Source organism: Scardinius erythrophthalmus (assembly GCF_964197995.2).
Source record: "Scardinius erythrophthalmus genome assembly, chromosome: 7".
NCBI lineage: Eukaryota > Metazoa > Chordata > Actinopteri > Cypriniformes > Leuciscidae > Scardinius > Scardinius erythrophthalmus.
In genome coordinates, this window is record NC_138227.1 from 19,777,429 (window position 1) to 19,793,746 (window position 16,318).

Consider the following 16,318-nt stretch of genomic DNA (forward strand, 5'->3'; position numbering starts at 1 on the left):
TATTAGCAATTTGCTGCTTGACTTCTCTTAAGAAGTGTTCCTTAACCCTCTGGGGTCTGAGGTGTTTTCTGGGCTTTATTTGCCACAATCAAGACTTTTAAAGCATATGTAATACACATAAATGTTACACAATGATTCAACTATGTAATGAGATAAACACCTTTCTGTAGCGTCTTCGTTTCAACACTAATATAATGTAATAAAATATGGTTACACTTTATTTTAAGGTGTATGTGTTACAGTGTAATTATATATTTAACTACTGAGTAATATTAATTAACTACATGTATTTACTATAAGATTAGGGTTTGGTTTGCTTGGTTTAGTTGCATGTAAGTATGCATAATTTACTGTTTATTACTATGGTATGTATATGTAACATATGTAACAAGGGCACTGTATAATAAAGTGTTACCTAAAATACAATACTTCCTCACAAATACATAAGGAATAGGAATAAATATAAATAAAGATTAATTACCATGCTGTTGCAGACAGACTGGGATTTTCGTGGATCAGTGTCAGTACGCAATGCCGTAGGGGAGCGGGGACGTAGGTCAGTCCAGGAGGGCATTCCGGAGGAGCAGGATCCGTTTCTAGGGCCTCAGTGATCTCGGCCATGATGTCCCATTGCACGGGGGAGACGATCTGGGAGATGGGAATGATGGTGGCTGGAGAGGTGTCTGATTGGGACAAGTCGTATTGGCGGGAGAGTGCGTCCGCCTTACCGTTCTTGGACCCGGGCCGATAGGTTATGGTGAAGAGAAACCTGGAGAAGAATAACGACCATCTGGCCTGGCGGGCATTGAGACGTCTGGCGGTTCTCAAGTACTCCAAGTTCTTGTGGTCGGTTAGAATGAGAAAGGGTATGGTCGAGCCCTCCAACCAGTGTCTCCATTCCTCCAGGGCCGCTTTCATGGCCAACAGTTCTCTGTCCCCGACGTCATAATTACGTTCCGCGGGATTGAGTTTGCGGGAGTAGTAGGCACACGGGTACAATTTCTCTGGGGTTCCCTGGCGTTGTGACAGTATTGCTCCGATACCTGTGCTGGAGGCATCCACTTCCACAGTGAACTGACGTCGGGGGTTTGGGTGTTTCAAGATGGGAGCCGAGGTGAAACGAGTCTTCAGATCTTGGAACGCTTTCTCGCAGAGCGTAGACCATGCCAGCTTGTTGGATCCACCTCCACTGCGAGTGAGGGAAGTTAGAGGAGCTGCCACTTGACTGAAACCCCGGATGAATCTTCGATAGAAGTTGGCAAACCCCAGGAAACGTTGGAGGTCTTTGACGGTTTGGGGACGGGGCCAGTGTAGCACGGCGGAAACCTTGCTGTCATCCATCGTGACTCCCTCAGCAGAGATGATGTATCCTAGGAAGGAGACGGTGGAGAGGTGGAAGGCACACTTAGAGAGTTTGGCGTACAGCTGATTCTGGATTAGTCTTTGGAGCACAGCCCGTACGTGTTGGACGTGTTCGGACGTGTCGGAGTAGATCAGTATGTCATCAATGTAGACTATGACGCACTTGTTGAGCATATCTCGGAAAATATCGTTGATAAGGGCCTGAAAGACAGAGGGACTGTTGGACAGACCGAAGGGCATGACCAGATATTCATAGTGGCCAGTCGTCGTGGAGAAGGCCGTCTTCCACTCGTCACCTGCCCGGATGCGAATGAGATTGTAGGCGCATCTCAGGTCGAGCTTGGTAAAGATACGGGCAGTGCGGAGTTGTTCCAAGGCTGAGGGTACCAAGGGTAGGGGATAACGGTACTTGGTTGTTACTTCGTTGAGGGCTCGGTAGTCGATGCAGGGACGCAAGGATCCGTCCTTCTTTTTTACGAAGAAGAAGCCCGCCGAGGTAGGTGAGGTGGAGGGTCGGATGAACCCCTTGGCGAGTTCCTCGTCGATGTATTGCTGCATGCTCAGAGTCTCGGGTTGGGACAGGGGGTATACACGACCCTTGGGGAGCGTGGCTCCAGGTAAGAGCTCGATGGCACAATCCGTGTCCCGATGAGGTGGAAGCTGGGTGGCCCGGGACTTGCTGAATGCAGAGTGGAAATCCCAGTAAACCTCGGGAAGGTCCTGCGGGGGTTGACTTTCAGGTTGGGGAACTGGGACCTCGTGATGGTTCCTCTGTGGGGATTTGAGACACCTCTGGAGACAAGATTGGGACCACTGGGTGATGTCCTGATCCTTCTAGGAAATTTGTGGATCGTGGAGGGTGAGCCAGGGGTGGCCAAGAATAATGGCGTGGTGAGGTGATTGGGTGACATGGAGCTGGATGGTCTCGGTGTGCAGGGAGCTGGTGATCAGTGTAATGGCCTCAGTGATGTGGTAGATCTTTCCAGCACCTAGTGGTCTTCCATCCAGGGCTGCCACCGCCATAGGAGGGTCACATGGAACAAGAGATATGCGATGGCGATTAGCAAAGTCTTGGTCAATAAAGTTACCGGCCGCCCCTGAGTCAATAAAGGCTTTAGTCTTGATGTGGCGGCCGTGGACGATCAAGCACACATCCAACAAGAGAGAGGGTGACAAGGAATTGTGGCTTACCCGAGTGCTGGTGGTTCTAGGAGGACGAGCGGAACATTGAGCTCGGAAGTGACCAGACTGACCACAGTAGAGGCATAGACGATTTCTCATCCTTCTCTCGCGCTCCTCATCAGAGAGGCGGGAAAATCCCACTTGCATGGGCTCCTCCAGGGCGTGAGCCGAAGACTGGGGTGAGGCGAGAGGTAATCGTGGTTGGCGACTCCTGCGAGAGCGGAGCAGATGGTCCAGTTTGATCGCCATCTCCATATACTCCTCCAAAGTCTTGCTCTCATCCCGACAAGCGAGCTCAGCCTGCAGGTCCGTGCGAAGCCCTCGACGGAACATGGCCTTAAGGGGTTTTCCTTCCCAGCCCGCCTGGGCTGCTAGCGTGCGAAACGTGAGAGCGTAATCCGCAGCGGTGGAAGATCCCTGGCGAAGGTTTAATAGTTCCTCCTCCGCCTCCTTGCCATCCTCAGCGTGATCAAACACCTCCCGGAATTTGGTGAGAAAGTGCTGATATGACGGGAAAACCATCTGTTGGCCCTCCCACAAGGCTGTTGCCCAGCTCAAGGCCTTACCGGTGAGAAGGGTGCAGACGAGGGAAACCTTGCCATCCTCCGTCACAGAGCCCGGCGGCAGCGAGTTCACATAGATGGCACACTGCATAAGAAAGCCCCTGCACTTGCCTGGAGAGCCGTCATACTTCTCTGGAAGTGCCAAGCGGGGTGCGTGCATTCCCGTGGTGAGGGCCGCGGAAGGCGGCGCGGTGGGGGCTGCAGTGGGAGGATTCGATGCAGTGGGGTCTTGTTGCACAGCCTGTGTGAGCGACCGCATAGACCGCACCAACTCCTCGGTCATGGTGGTCAGCCGATCCAACTGTTGGTGATGCACAGTCAACAGAGAGGCTTGCCGTGTCACTTCAGTCACCACTTGATCTAAAGCCGCTGGATCCTGAGGTGGCGAAGTCTTCTGTAACACGGAGTCAGAGACATTCGAATCCATCTGCAAGGCTTTATTAAGAATCGTCAACAGGCAGGAATAATCACCAGAAAACAGGACCAACGTAGGTAATCCGGGACACAGTTCAATAGACAGGCAATGGTCGCAATGGCAGGTAGCAGGAATCGTCAACGGGGTACACAGTCCAGAGTCATACACAGAAAATCCAACACAGAGATAAACGCTCAGAATTACGACCATAGGGAACGATAAGACTTCGCAATGAACAAGAGAAAGTCTGTGCCTTATAAAGGCAATAACTAATTGGATGATGAGCCACAGCTGAGACGGAAAAGTACTGGGTCCGTGTGAGAAAAGAGTCCGGGCGGAACTAATATTCGGGTGATGGTTCCCGCTGTGTTCGGTCGGAAAGGGCCACAGAGGCGCTATTAGTGACAGGGGTATCCTTGGTATTTGAGGTGTAGGTTCATTGTCTTCTGATTATTGTCGAAAATTGTCGAAAATTATTTCGATGTGCAAAACCCTGGTTAAAAACCATAGATGTGCATAGCAGTGGGTGTTTAGATCCAAGTCTTGAATGCAGCACCCCTATCAAAATTAAGTGAGGGTCAAAAACAGTCTAAATTGGGACATTTTTTTATGTAAAACTCTTGTAGCATTAAAATTGGACCTTAAAGAACATTATAATAAAAAAATACAGTTCATGACCCCTTTAAAATTATAGTTTTATTTATTCATTCATTATTTCATTAATTTTTCGAATAATATTATTTTATGTTCCACAGTAGAAATAATCTCATACAGGTTTGGGGTGATGACAAAAAATAACCCTTTTATGTCGTTAGCGCTAATGTAATAAAAGTTATGGCAATAATATCTAATTATGATAGATTTGAAAAAGAGAGGCTGCGATTGCAAATGTCAATTCATGTTGACTTCAACACTTTTAATTCTGCCTGTATGACATGGATTATACACCACAAACAAACATGCGCACACACGTATCCAGACAGAGAGAGAGGGAGGGGTAAGAAAAAGAAGGAAAGAGAAAAGCCGCTCTGGTGGTGACAGCAGCAGTTTTTAAGTTGAGGAGCTAAAAATAATTGGTCTAAACAAACAGCCACCATATGGGGCATGTAAATAATAAAGAGAGGGATTTGAGCGGCGCGTGCAGATGAATATACTCTGTTGTCAGACTAGGATTTAGGAGGTTACAGAAATGCAGAGGCGGACAGCTGAGGAATCCGCAGATGTTTAATACCTGGATTTTAATTATGGGAATTTAATAGATGTCATGGTGATGTTAATTCTATTTACTTCTGTTAGAAGAAGAGGGAGGGTTATTGTTTTATGCTTTGTTTAGTATGCAGGACCTTCAAGTCATTAGAAAGAATTGACGGGGGCTTCAAAACTTCCCATTGGTCTTGCACAGCAATCAACCCCTGGAACCCCACTCCTATATCAGAGAGATACAAATGTGAATGATGATTCTGCGGTTTGAGAAGCTGTCTATCACTGCATCCCCAGTTCGGCCATGTATAAATCAGACCGTCACACTCGCCCAATGTTGTCTGCATGAGCTTGTGCCACTGTATAACATAATTAATAGGGCAGTCGTATTGAAACCTTTATGCTCAGCTATAACTCATGGAGCTCAATGTATGGGATGCTGCGCAGGGGAGGCGTCTGAAGGCTAAAAGAGTTTTACATCCAACACTTGGCCTTGTTCGGAATGACAGGCTGTCTTGCACATTCTTTTGTCCTTTAAGACACACTAGCAGTAAAACATCCTTAAAAAGGACATGTTTTGCAGGTTATGAAGCTTTGTTGGCTACGTAGTTTGTTAATGGCTCATGTCAGGGCTAAATACAATTCACTTTGACATCAATTCATCTTACCTCCTTTAATGTTCAGCCTTATTCAATGGCTGGCTAATACAATGCCTAAGGACATGTATAGAGCAGTTTTCAAAGAGCTAATTTTCCAGTCGTCTCTAATTTAAATTTAAAGCTTGATGTTAGCCATTGATCAGCCAGACAGAATCGTCTGTTATTGGCCCGCTCAAGAGTGCCATGTTTCCTCCACTGTATTCTTACTGGTTGAGCGCCGGCGGACACACGACGTGCTTACCGAATGAACTGTCGGTAAAAGGTTTTTGTGATGAATGATTTACAGCTTGAACACACCTTGCTCAAGGCAGGCCTGCACACCCCAGTCCTGCTGCAACCAAAGGGGCCAATTTTCCAGCTCACTTCGTTTTAGTATTGGCATCCTTTAACACATTTCTGAGACTGCCTTCAAAGAAAACAGTGCTCCTTCACATGTGCGTGCCCATGCTGCATGCCATGCAAGCTAACTAGTCGCATGGCCCAGATTGGGAGGCAATAAATTATGGAACAGTAGTGGATTTTTACTTTTTTTTTTTTGGCAACTCGTATCTTAAAAAGTAGTGAAGGCACACACACACACACACACACTTACAGGGATAGTTCACAGAAAAATGAAAGTCCTGTTATTTAATTATTCTTAAGTATATACAGTCACTATACAGTACAGTTCAAAGGTTTGGGGAAGGTAATGCAAAGGCTGTGTTTTTCCATAACTTGGCACTGCAAATTGTCTTGTAATCCTTAGAGGCATCTCTATGGTTTTGTTGCTGGAGTAATCCTGTGTTTGTGTCTCTCCCGTATTTGACGTGTGAATCGGTGGGCGGGGCTAAAGAGGCAATGATGTAGAAGTAGGTGTTGATCTTCCGCATAGGCGGTCTTTCATCGCACCATGACGTCATACTGAAAAAACTAAATCTGAAATCGTTTTGGGAGCTTGGTTTTTAATTAAAGCTGGTTTTGGCCTCACTAGGAAGGTTTGAGTTCTGAAACTTACAGGATATTTTTATAGTACAATGACATCTTGTATGTCAAAAGACAAAGTTTTGACTGCTGTAAGCGCCACTGGCTCATGAAAATTATGTACAATGGTTTTCCAGTCTTGGTGGTTAAGGACTTTATATTTGGCATCAGGGAGGCTAAAGGCCCTTTCACACCGGATGCGTAACGAAAAAGCGAATAGTTTGTGTGCGAATAGTTCGCGTCAAAACCCATGAGCTGCGTAAACACGGTCTCTATCTCTATTTTTGACGATTAGCTTTCTATCCCAAATGTAGTTTAGCCTTCTAGCCAACACAGCACAGGACTATGCAACGACGAAAACTATCACACAACATACTCACAGTCGTGATAACCGAGTTGGTTGGCAATGCTACGCCACACAATCATTGTCCTTGTAGTATGCAATTGGCTGAAGCCTTTTCTGTCGCCGCAAAAGTAAAAAAAAAATCGACATCGAAGTGAAAAAAAATAAGTCGTTTTTTCGCTGCAGCACATTCGCGTTCGGTGTGGAAGCGCTCATTACACAAACAGCTGATCAAAAAATAAAACCATCGCGCGAATTATTCGTGCGTCAAAATCGCGTCCAGTGTGAAAGGACCTTAAGTCGTTTGTTTTTAAGGCCAGCCTCGATCTGTTTTGCCCAGGTTTTCTTGGGCGCCATTTGTTGAACCTTCCAGTTCGCAGGCCGCTGTCGCAGTCGATATGGTAGACGTCGTTTGTTCGTTCGGCATCCGTGACCAAACCACTGCAGCCTGCGCTTTTGGATTTTTTCTTGTGTGCTGATTCCCACATCTCAGTCTGGTGGTGTCATTTCGAAGCAGGTCACCTAGGAGACACCTGATTCGTCACAAACAACGCATTTCGATCACGATTTGTTTATTTAAATATGCTTTTAGCAGTGGAACTATTGCAAGATTTAAGAAAATCTACACGGTAAAAAGCTAGCACTGCAACAAAAAAAATCAATATCGAAACTTTCTATTTAGCTCAGACACTTAGCTCAAACAGGAGTTGTTGGAAAGCACAGGGTTTCCCTCATGGGTGATCGTGCACAACCTCTGCCGTATTAGTCAACCTGGTGGAGAACGGTTAATATGGCAACTGGGACTTACCAATTTAGCACTAAAATCTCTGTCTGGCTAGAAATTAAGGATTGACACTGAAAATCAGCCTATCCTGGTCCATCCTAACATTGCGTAGAAATCACCCATTATATTTATCACATATGAATATGACAGTGATTTTTTTTTTTTTTTTTTTATCAATAACAGTATGAAGAGCTATTTTCTATTCTGTCCTGCTGCATCGAGTTTAAGGATCTGGAAGGAAACGCTCTCAAGGCTGAAGTTCTCCAAATGGCCACTTTGTAATCACTCTGCAAATTATAAAACAATCACAGAAAATAAGTACTGTTTTTACTGAAGAGAGGGCCAAGACAGTATAATTGCTGTTTTATTTTCCTAAGAGGAAAAGTGTGGAGTGATTGATTGAGGAAAAATATTAGGAGAGTGACCCTTAACAGGAATGCTTTTGTCAGAAAAACACTTGCATTGCAACAGCCTGCATCAGTCAATGAAACAAACAAAACATACACACCTAACCTAGCTCTATTCTAAATATTTAAAAGGGTTTAGGTAAATATTTAGCTAAAGGGTTAGGCTTACTGAAGTAATGTGCAATTATAAGATTTGAATTAAAATATTATTTAGTGTATTAATTTAGCCATTTTTTGTTGGCCCATGCAGGTGTGTATATACTATAAATCACTCAATTTATTTTAATTCCATGAATGGCCTTTATACTTTTTAATGTTGTTTATTTTAAAACTGACTTGATGTCTGTTTAATCATTATATGCAATGCACTAAATTACCACTGTGTATTATGTGCTACATTCATAAACAAACTTGCCTTGCCTAAGTGATGTCAGTTTTTTTCTTGAGGACATTTGTTCCCGCAACACATGCACTCACTTGCAAAGCTTATATAATCTAAATTGTGATTTCTCATTGACATAATTGCTATAATTACCTAATTGCTAATACTTACAACAGACTAAATGTGATCCTAAAATACAAAAATTGAACAATGCCATTATTCTGGAAAATATTTAGAATAGAGATAGAAATACACACACATATGAATTCAACTATACTTGGGAGTACTTCTCAGATTTGAAGGTATAAGTTAACTAGAATGAAGTTGTAGAACTATATATTTTCAGGGCAAGACTAATCAAAGCAAAAAACAAGCAACTTTCAAAAGGCTTGTCGCTTTTAATGATTGTGGTTGATGGAGGACAACAGTTTTTATTGATTTATTTGAGCAAGAAATCAATTATTTTATTCAGCAAGGAGGAATTAATGTAAGTGACAGTAAAGATGTTTACATTATGATAAAATATACATTTCAAATTTTATATTTCTAACTATATTTCTTTTAAACTTTTTTTTAAAAAAAAAGAATCCTGAAAAAAGACTATGGTCTCCACAAAAATAATAGGCAGCACAACTGTTTTCAACAAAGGTTTATTAGAATATTAGCATATTAGAATGATTTTTGAAGGATCATGTGACATTGAAGACTAACGACCGTGAAAATTTCAATCATATGAATAAATTCCATTTTAAACATATTAAAATAGAAAACAGTTATTTAGATAATAATATTCACAATATTTTTTTTTTTTATCAAATAATTGCAGCCTTGGTGGGCAATAGAGCAACTTAAACCTTTAAAAATTAAAAATATAATCAAAAACGTTTGAGTGTGTGTGAGTGTGTGTACGTGATATTTTCCCATACATTGCATCATTCCTGAATGGTTAGGACACGCGTAAGCTGGTTTTGAGGGGTTTACTCTATTTATAAAGAAATACAGCCATGTGTTAATGTATTAATATTTTTTTTTTTGGAACTGACACACATAGCAAAGCACACACACAGTGAAACACACAGTCATTAATTATAAGACATCTCAGCCTTTCATTATTGTTGTAATTAATTAAGCACAACAGAATTTTGCCACTGCAATATCTTATTTAATAAATAATAACCATCTCTCTCTCTCTCTCTCAAATGAAGGGGTTTAACTTCGGCTAGCATGCTGCTGTGATGAAAAGCAAATAAACAGCTTGTCATTTCATATTAAGATAGATAGTTGTTACATTAGCTAGCATAAGCTCGTCACTAACTAGCAAGCTCAGGGCGGGCTGTTTTGGGGAAACAGAACCACCATGTCATATTAAGGCAGTGGATCACACAAATATAATAAAGTCAAATTGCTGCCATTAATCATTGCACTAAACTAATAGCCACTTCAAACAAATGTCACGTAAATTAATGTAGATCATAATGAAATCTGATTATTCAATGTACAGTGGTTAGTTGTTCACAGACTAAAGCCTCAATCACTTCTTCGATAAAGTTCTGCCGTGCTGTAGAGATCAGCCTCGCTTTCCAGATAATTGGTTTTCACACCACCAAAGCGACCTTGCGACATGATGACATTGTGGTACTTTTCTTTCCCTAAAACAGCTCATCCCGACCTTTATATCTTTAACAAATTACCTGACACATAAAGACCAGCGGCCTTCAACCTTTTCCAGGCCAAGAAGCTCTCTGTGGATTTTGCATTTTAAGCTTGGCCTATAAAAACAAGCATATAGTACAATATTAATGTATATACACACTGTACTTTGTGCATAAAAAAATTAGGCTTTGCAATTCACGAGTTCACACTTACGAATGATCAGAGAATAAATAGTTATGCGTATTTGGCGTGCTGTCCGGGGGGAGGGCTCCGAGCTCAGAGCACTCCCCCCGTACCTCTTGGTTAGAAAGATAACCAGGCAAGTGTGAGGAGATGGGGTGGTGGAGGGATGCTGAAAACTGTCGAGGAATATGGGTGAGTCGACTGTGTGTATTTATAGGCCTTTAATCATGCTGATTGAGTGGACCTGTTGATTACTGATTGCTGACAGCTGGTTGGAATGACTTTATTGTTTGATCATCAGTTCCTCCCGAACCTTGTTAATAAAACATCATTAAACATCATAAATGAATCATACTAGTACATTACAAATTCATTTTTAAAATGAAATTTAGCTTTGGTTGAGGTGTTTTTGTTTGTTATATTTTCACAAGAATAATTGACGGACCCCCTGTGGTATCGTCATGGACCCCCTGTTGAAGACCCCTAGTTAGGTCAAAATGTGTCGGGAGGACAAATATGAAGTTGCCTATTATGTCAGCAGTACATTAATCTTGCTTTTGTGTGTGACACACTGAATACTGTTCATGAACAGCATGGGATCATGCTTTTAACCTCTCAGTCTATGATTAATTCATCTAATGTCTGTCTACCTATAACCACAGTTTAACTTAAAAAATAATGTCTGCAATGACTAAAAACTCACTTGATTTCCCTTTGGCTATGCAAACAAGGCTCAAACCAATCAATGCAGAGCTTTATTGCTTTGCCATTAGCTTGATTGTCAAACACTGTGTGTATGTGCGAACATCAGCATGAACACCTATTATGTGAAAGCATGTCATTTGCGGACTTGTGCGAGCAAGGCAACAAACAGCCAAGTGCTTATCAGGGTCCTTAGAGAGAAACAGGAAATTGAGTTTATCCAGTGTAATGGTGGGCAGAGTCACGGAGGGAAACAGACGGACCATTTCTCTCCTATTAGCAACCATGTGTTATTCATGAGGGCGAATTTAGTGTGAACTATGTTTCATTGATATTCTGTGCACTTACTTTGCGCTGACTGTCTGGGGACCAAAGCCATTCTGTTTTATGCCTTAATTTATTCATTTATTTATTTATTTATTTCCCTGATTTCCTTATTTAGACTTAAAATCTGCATGGCATGAAAAGCCATGGTGACCGTGGGGTCACAGGGTCAAACATCGAGCCCAGTTGAAGGCTGCTTAATCAACCTCAGCTTAACAAGCCTTCAAAGTGAAAGAAAGGTTGAGAAAAGAAAGACAGACAATGAAAGGGAAAATAAAAGAATGAACTGAGGAAGTGTTCTGGGTGAGATTGGTGGCTTACAATAGCATGAGACCATGGAAAATGCCACACACAACAACATGACTTCCATTGTTCCACAACCATAATCCCTCTCCGAGCTTTGGGAGCTGGGATTGGTGTTATTGACCGAAGCGCTGTGGAGAGTGGTCAAAACAATCTTATTAATTTGATTTGGTGATGTCACCATTATGTTTAGTTTATTATGTTTGTCCTATGGTTCATCAGCACTGTGTAGTGAAGTTCCTCATTGGTTCTCAGTCTTTGTCCGGTATTGTTGTGTTTTACATGCAGACCATTCTCCTTTTTTAATAAATACTTTGTTATTGAACTTATTCGGATCGGTCATCCTCATCATTGGACCAGATTGTGAGCAAAAAAAAAAAACATGTTCATCCTTATGCAATATATTCAGTAAATGACAAACCCTTGTCCCATCACTCCTTCTCATTATTATTTCTCATCTCGCTATTGCCCTTTATCATTCTTCACAGCACTAAAAGTATCCAGCCTCCCCTGTTCTTGCTCTCAACTTGTCTCTGGATGAGGAGGGTGTAAATTGCTGTGTGTAAGGGATCCAAGAGGGCTGAAAGAGGACCAGGATCAGGGAGGTGACAGGTGTGAGGCAGCAGATCTCTCTGGACTTAGTTTAGTACTGAGAGATGGAAAAAAAGAGAAGAAAAAAATCCTCACCAAAATAACATTGAGCTAATGCATGCCTGACAACTCAGGGATGGTGTGATATGGAGGCAGACTTGAATATATAGTGAGCAGGCAACTACCATGAAACCACCCGAAACACCATAGTAACTGCATGCTAGCATGCTAAAAACACACAGAACATCCGAGTTTAATCACACAGTTGCACAGTAAAGACATTCAGAAAACCTAGCAACTGCATAGTTTCATGCTAGGTTGTTCTGAGTGCTTTTTAACTGCATAGCAACACAACATCCTTGGCAACATGGTAAAAACAAACAAGAACACACTAACCAACCACACATCCGTACATTAAAGATATTCAGGAAAAACTAGCAACTGTATAGTAACATGCTAAAAACCAGTAAGAAGAACCAAGCAACTGCATAGTAACACGATACAACTCCCAGAACACCCTAGTAACCACATTAAGAACACTAAAGACAATCAGAAAACCTGTAACTGAGATGAGGGAGATGGTCATGATTAGCTTGTGGGCCACAGATAACTAGTCTCTTTATCTAAGGATGATAAAAAATAAATAAATCTTTATCTCACCTCATGCTGTTATCTACAAGTTGATGCCCAGTTCTGTTGAAGTTTTATATTAAAACGGAAGGAAAAGCAGGAGTTTGAGGAAAATAATTACACCTGCAGTGTGACAAAAGCTGAGACAAACAGAGGGAAGCACAGTATGTGCGATTAGGTGATACGCCTCCACAAAAGCCAGTGCTACACCAAAGGAATAAGTCTATTATGTAAAGTGCTGAGGAAGAATTTCATTATATGTGATATGCAAAGTTTAATGCAAAGGGGTTTGAAAACAGACGTAAACAGCCAGCGAGTAAGAAAAATAAGGGGAAGAGGCTCAGCAGCTCCGCCAGCCAAAGCTGAGTTGTTTGCCTTGTCTTTTCTGATTTATTTGGCTGAAATCCCCAGAAGCTTAACTTTCCGTAAGCAACACAGCACACACACCTTCGCTCATTCACTCAAAGGACAGGTGTCACTCTAACAAAACACATGGGGAAAGAATGAAAAAAATAAAGTAATCCAGTAGCATACTGAATGGATAACAGCTAAAGTAATATTGGATTACTACAGATCTCATTATTTTAGATCTTTTAAACATTGAGGAGTTTATTACGATCTATCCTTTGAGCTGTTCCTCTCAGCTAGGTAATTCTCAAACCCACAGCTGTACATGCAGTCTATCTGAACACACAGCACTGAGGTTTTTTGAGGCTTGTGAACCAGACATCATCAGATTGTTTTCCGATTTAAAGTGGAGATAGTGTATGGAAAGATAGGCGGCTATAATCCCTCATGCTCAAAACCCTGAAACCCCCTCACGTGGCAGTTTGAGTTAAGCATCTCATATTCTGAAATGTTAGCTATCAGTGCTAAAATCCAGTTTTGTACCATATCCAGGCTTATATCCTTCAAGTTTTTGTTAAGAAACAGATAAACACATGTGCAACGATAGAATATCTAATTCTTCTCCAGGTCACTGTTTAGTATAGCTGACCGACATTACAAGAACAACAACAATTTTTCTGTTAATCCCACACGTAAGGCCCAAGGGGGAGCTTGTGAGGGGTTCTGGTTGCTTATTTAGTCAGTTGGTGAGGACATATTTCATTTGGGCATGCTGTTTGGACAAATGGGATTACACGGCCACTCTGGGAGCGAGACTCACTCGCAGGTGAGGCAAGCTGCTCTGGCGCTGTCATCAGACGCCCAGGGAATCATTGGTAAAGGTCAGCAGAGTCTGCATCTGAATGCCATAGCTTAGACACATTTGGAGTCGAAAGCTATTCCAATAAATATCCGCTCATCTCCTGTAAAAGCGTAATTGCTGCCTCTGTATTTTGAAGGCAGAAACCTGGAGGATTATGGTGATGTTAAGAGGCAGCGGGAGCGAATCAATTTTGAGTGAATAACAGGAATGATGCTTTGAATAATGCATCTTTTAAAAGAAGGGCGGGGGGAAAGCCAGCGCTCATGAGCAAATGGGGACTCTCATAATAGTGGAAAATTTTCTCCTTCTCTGCCATTCTGTGTGTAGATGAATTGGTGGATAAGTTACACAAAATGGCTCCAAGGAAGCATGTCAGAAAGCAGCAGGGGTATTGTGTGCCTCTCAGAGGCTTAACACAGGTTTAACTAAGCACTCGAGAGGTTGTTGGTAGGCTCTGGGATCAGTCTCAGCTGAAGCAGGGTGAGCCAGATTTATACACACATGGACAAAATAAATACTTGTAAAATACCAGATTTTGCAGCTTTCCCGAAGGGCTCAGAATCTCGAAAATGACTCGATTTCTTGTCATTGTTTATTTCCTTTTCAAAATGGGCTTAGTTTCATAGAGCAGACCTTATTTCATTGAGTCACAACCATTGCTGCTGAAAATACCATCTTAGACCAAACCATCCTCAACAAACCTTGGAATAGTCTTTCTGAAGAAGCTGGTTGATCAAGGAAGTCTTGTTAAAGGGAAAGTTCATCCAAAAAACAAAAATTCAACCATTTACCCTTACCTTTATGTCGTTTCAACCTTGTGTGATTTCTTTATTCTATTGAATAAGTATGTTTCAGTGTTCATGTATGTATGTATGTATAAGTATGTATCATATATATAGGGTTACATTACACTATCTATCTCAAACACAACAAAGCTGGTCCTTTCAACAGGGATATTATCACCACCATAATAAGTATGAGGCACTGAACACCTAAAGATATATAGTAAAGTTGAAATTACGAGTATGGTACTTTGTTTCAGGAACTTTGTTTTGGTCAGTCGTTATTACAAAGTTTACTAGGATCTGTAAATGTTTTCTTCTGTGTATTCTTGCATCATTATCTAGCTCTATCACAGCGTTTCCCCAACCTCTTTTTGTACCTGGTATCCCTACAGACTAGGGTTGGGTACCGTTCACATTTTAACCGGTACCGATACCGGTACCTGAAATTCAGTGCCGGTATCCAATGGTAACTTTTTTCAGTAATTTAGGCATGTTTACCTCAATAACTGTAAAGAAACTAAGTAATTTCTAGAAGAGTTATTGACATTATGCCAGAGCTGCCTTGGTTGCTGTCTGCCATAAAAACATTAGTAATGAAAATATTAAATATTTCTATGAAATGAATTGTTTTCCACAAATTTTGTGTTGTGGATTTTCTAGTAATCAAATGAAGACATAAAACATTAATTGAATTGATCTTTATATTAAATTAAACTTTTTTGTCAAACAACATGCGGCACAACTGAGCTTTATACTGTTAAAATTACAACATAGAAGAAAAAGTGTGATTATTCCTTAATTTTTTTTTTAATAATAATTTAGTATTATTAGTGTTAGTATTATTATTAAATTGAGATATCTAAATTCTACTGTACAACAGTAATATATTATCAAGTTAAACCGAACTTTTATTTTGACGGGTTGTGGTGAAGACCTTTGAGTTTCCATGTGTTTATGATATAACGATAGTTTTTCATCAAGTCTCAAATACTACCCCTTTGTTAACAACAAACCAGGAATATGCTGCTCTTAACTTACTCATACTTGATATCATTCAACATTATCAATCATTTTAAGTAAAATCAAACAGTGAATTTTATTCATAAACTAATTTATATTTGTATCATCAATTCTGTATTGTAGGTTTAACATAGCAAACACTAAGTCTCTCTGTTTATCTCTCCTTTTCTTTTTAGGCTGTGGGCTGGAGTTCCTGCTGGTACTCTGTGGGCTGGAGCTCTCCTGGTCTTGCCCACGTCACTGCATTTGCTATATGGCCCCCAGCACTGTCAGCTGCCAAGCCCACAACTTCCTGTCCGTCCCGGAAGGCATTCCTCCACACAGTGAGCGCATCTTCCTCCAAAACAACAAGATCCATCGACTACTGCGGGGCCACTTTAGCCCTACCACGGTCACTCTGTGGATTTACTCCAACAATATCACATATATCGAGCCATCAACTTTCCAAGGATTCACCTTGCTGGAGGAATTGGACCTGGGAGACAATCGCCACCTACGTTCACTGTCTGCAGAAACCTTTCATGGGCTGGGCCGGCTCCATGCCCTCCATCTATACCGCTGTGGCCTCAGTGCACTGCCGAATAACATCTTCCAGGGTCTCCGCAACCTCCAGTATCTGTACCTGCAGGTGAGACACACACATAGATTAATAAGAAAAAT

The 16,318-nt window shown here is 41.6% G+C and overlaps 1 protein-coding gene across 4 annotated transcripts in view; it reads left to right on the forward strand.

The window, feature by feature from the left end:
• Positions 1-16,318, forward strand: part of rtn4rl1b (reticulon 4 receptor-like 1b) — a 164,773-nt gene that overhangs the window by 147,153 nt on the left and 1,302 nt on the right. For 2 of the 4 annotated variants that reach the window (XM_081370353.1, XM_081370352.1), the window contains exon 2: positions 15,835-16,286. In XM_081370353.1, coding sequence (XP_081226479.1) covers positions 15,835-16,286 — 452 coding nt within the window. Of the gene's footprint in view, positions 1-10,219; positions 10,286-15,576; positions 15,715-15,834; positions 16,287-16,318 lie in introns of those variants that run through there. The other 2 variants (XM_081370354.1, XM_081370355.1) reach the window with 2 other exon arrangements.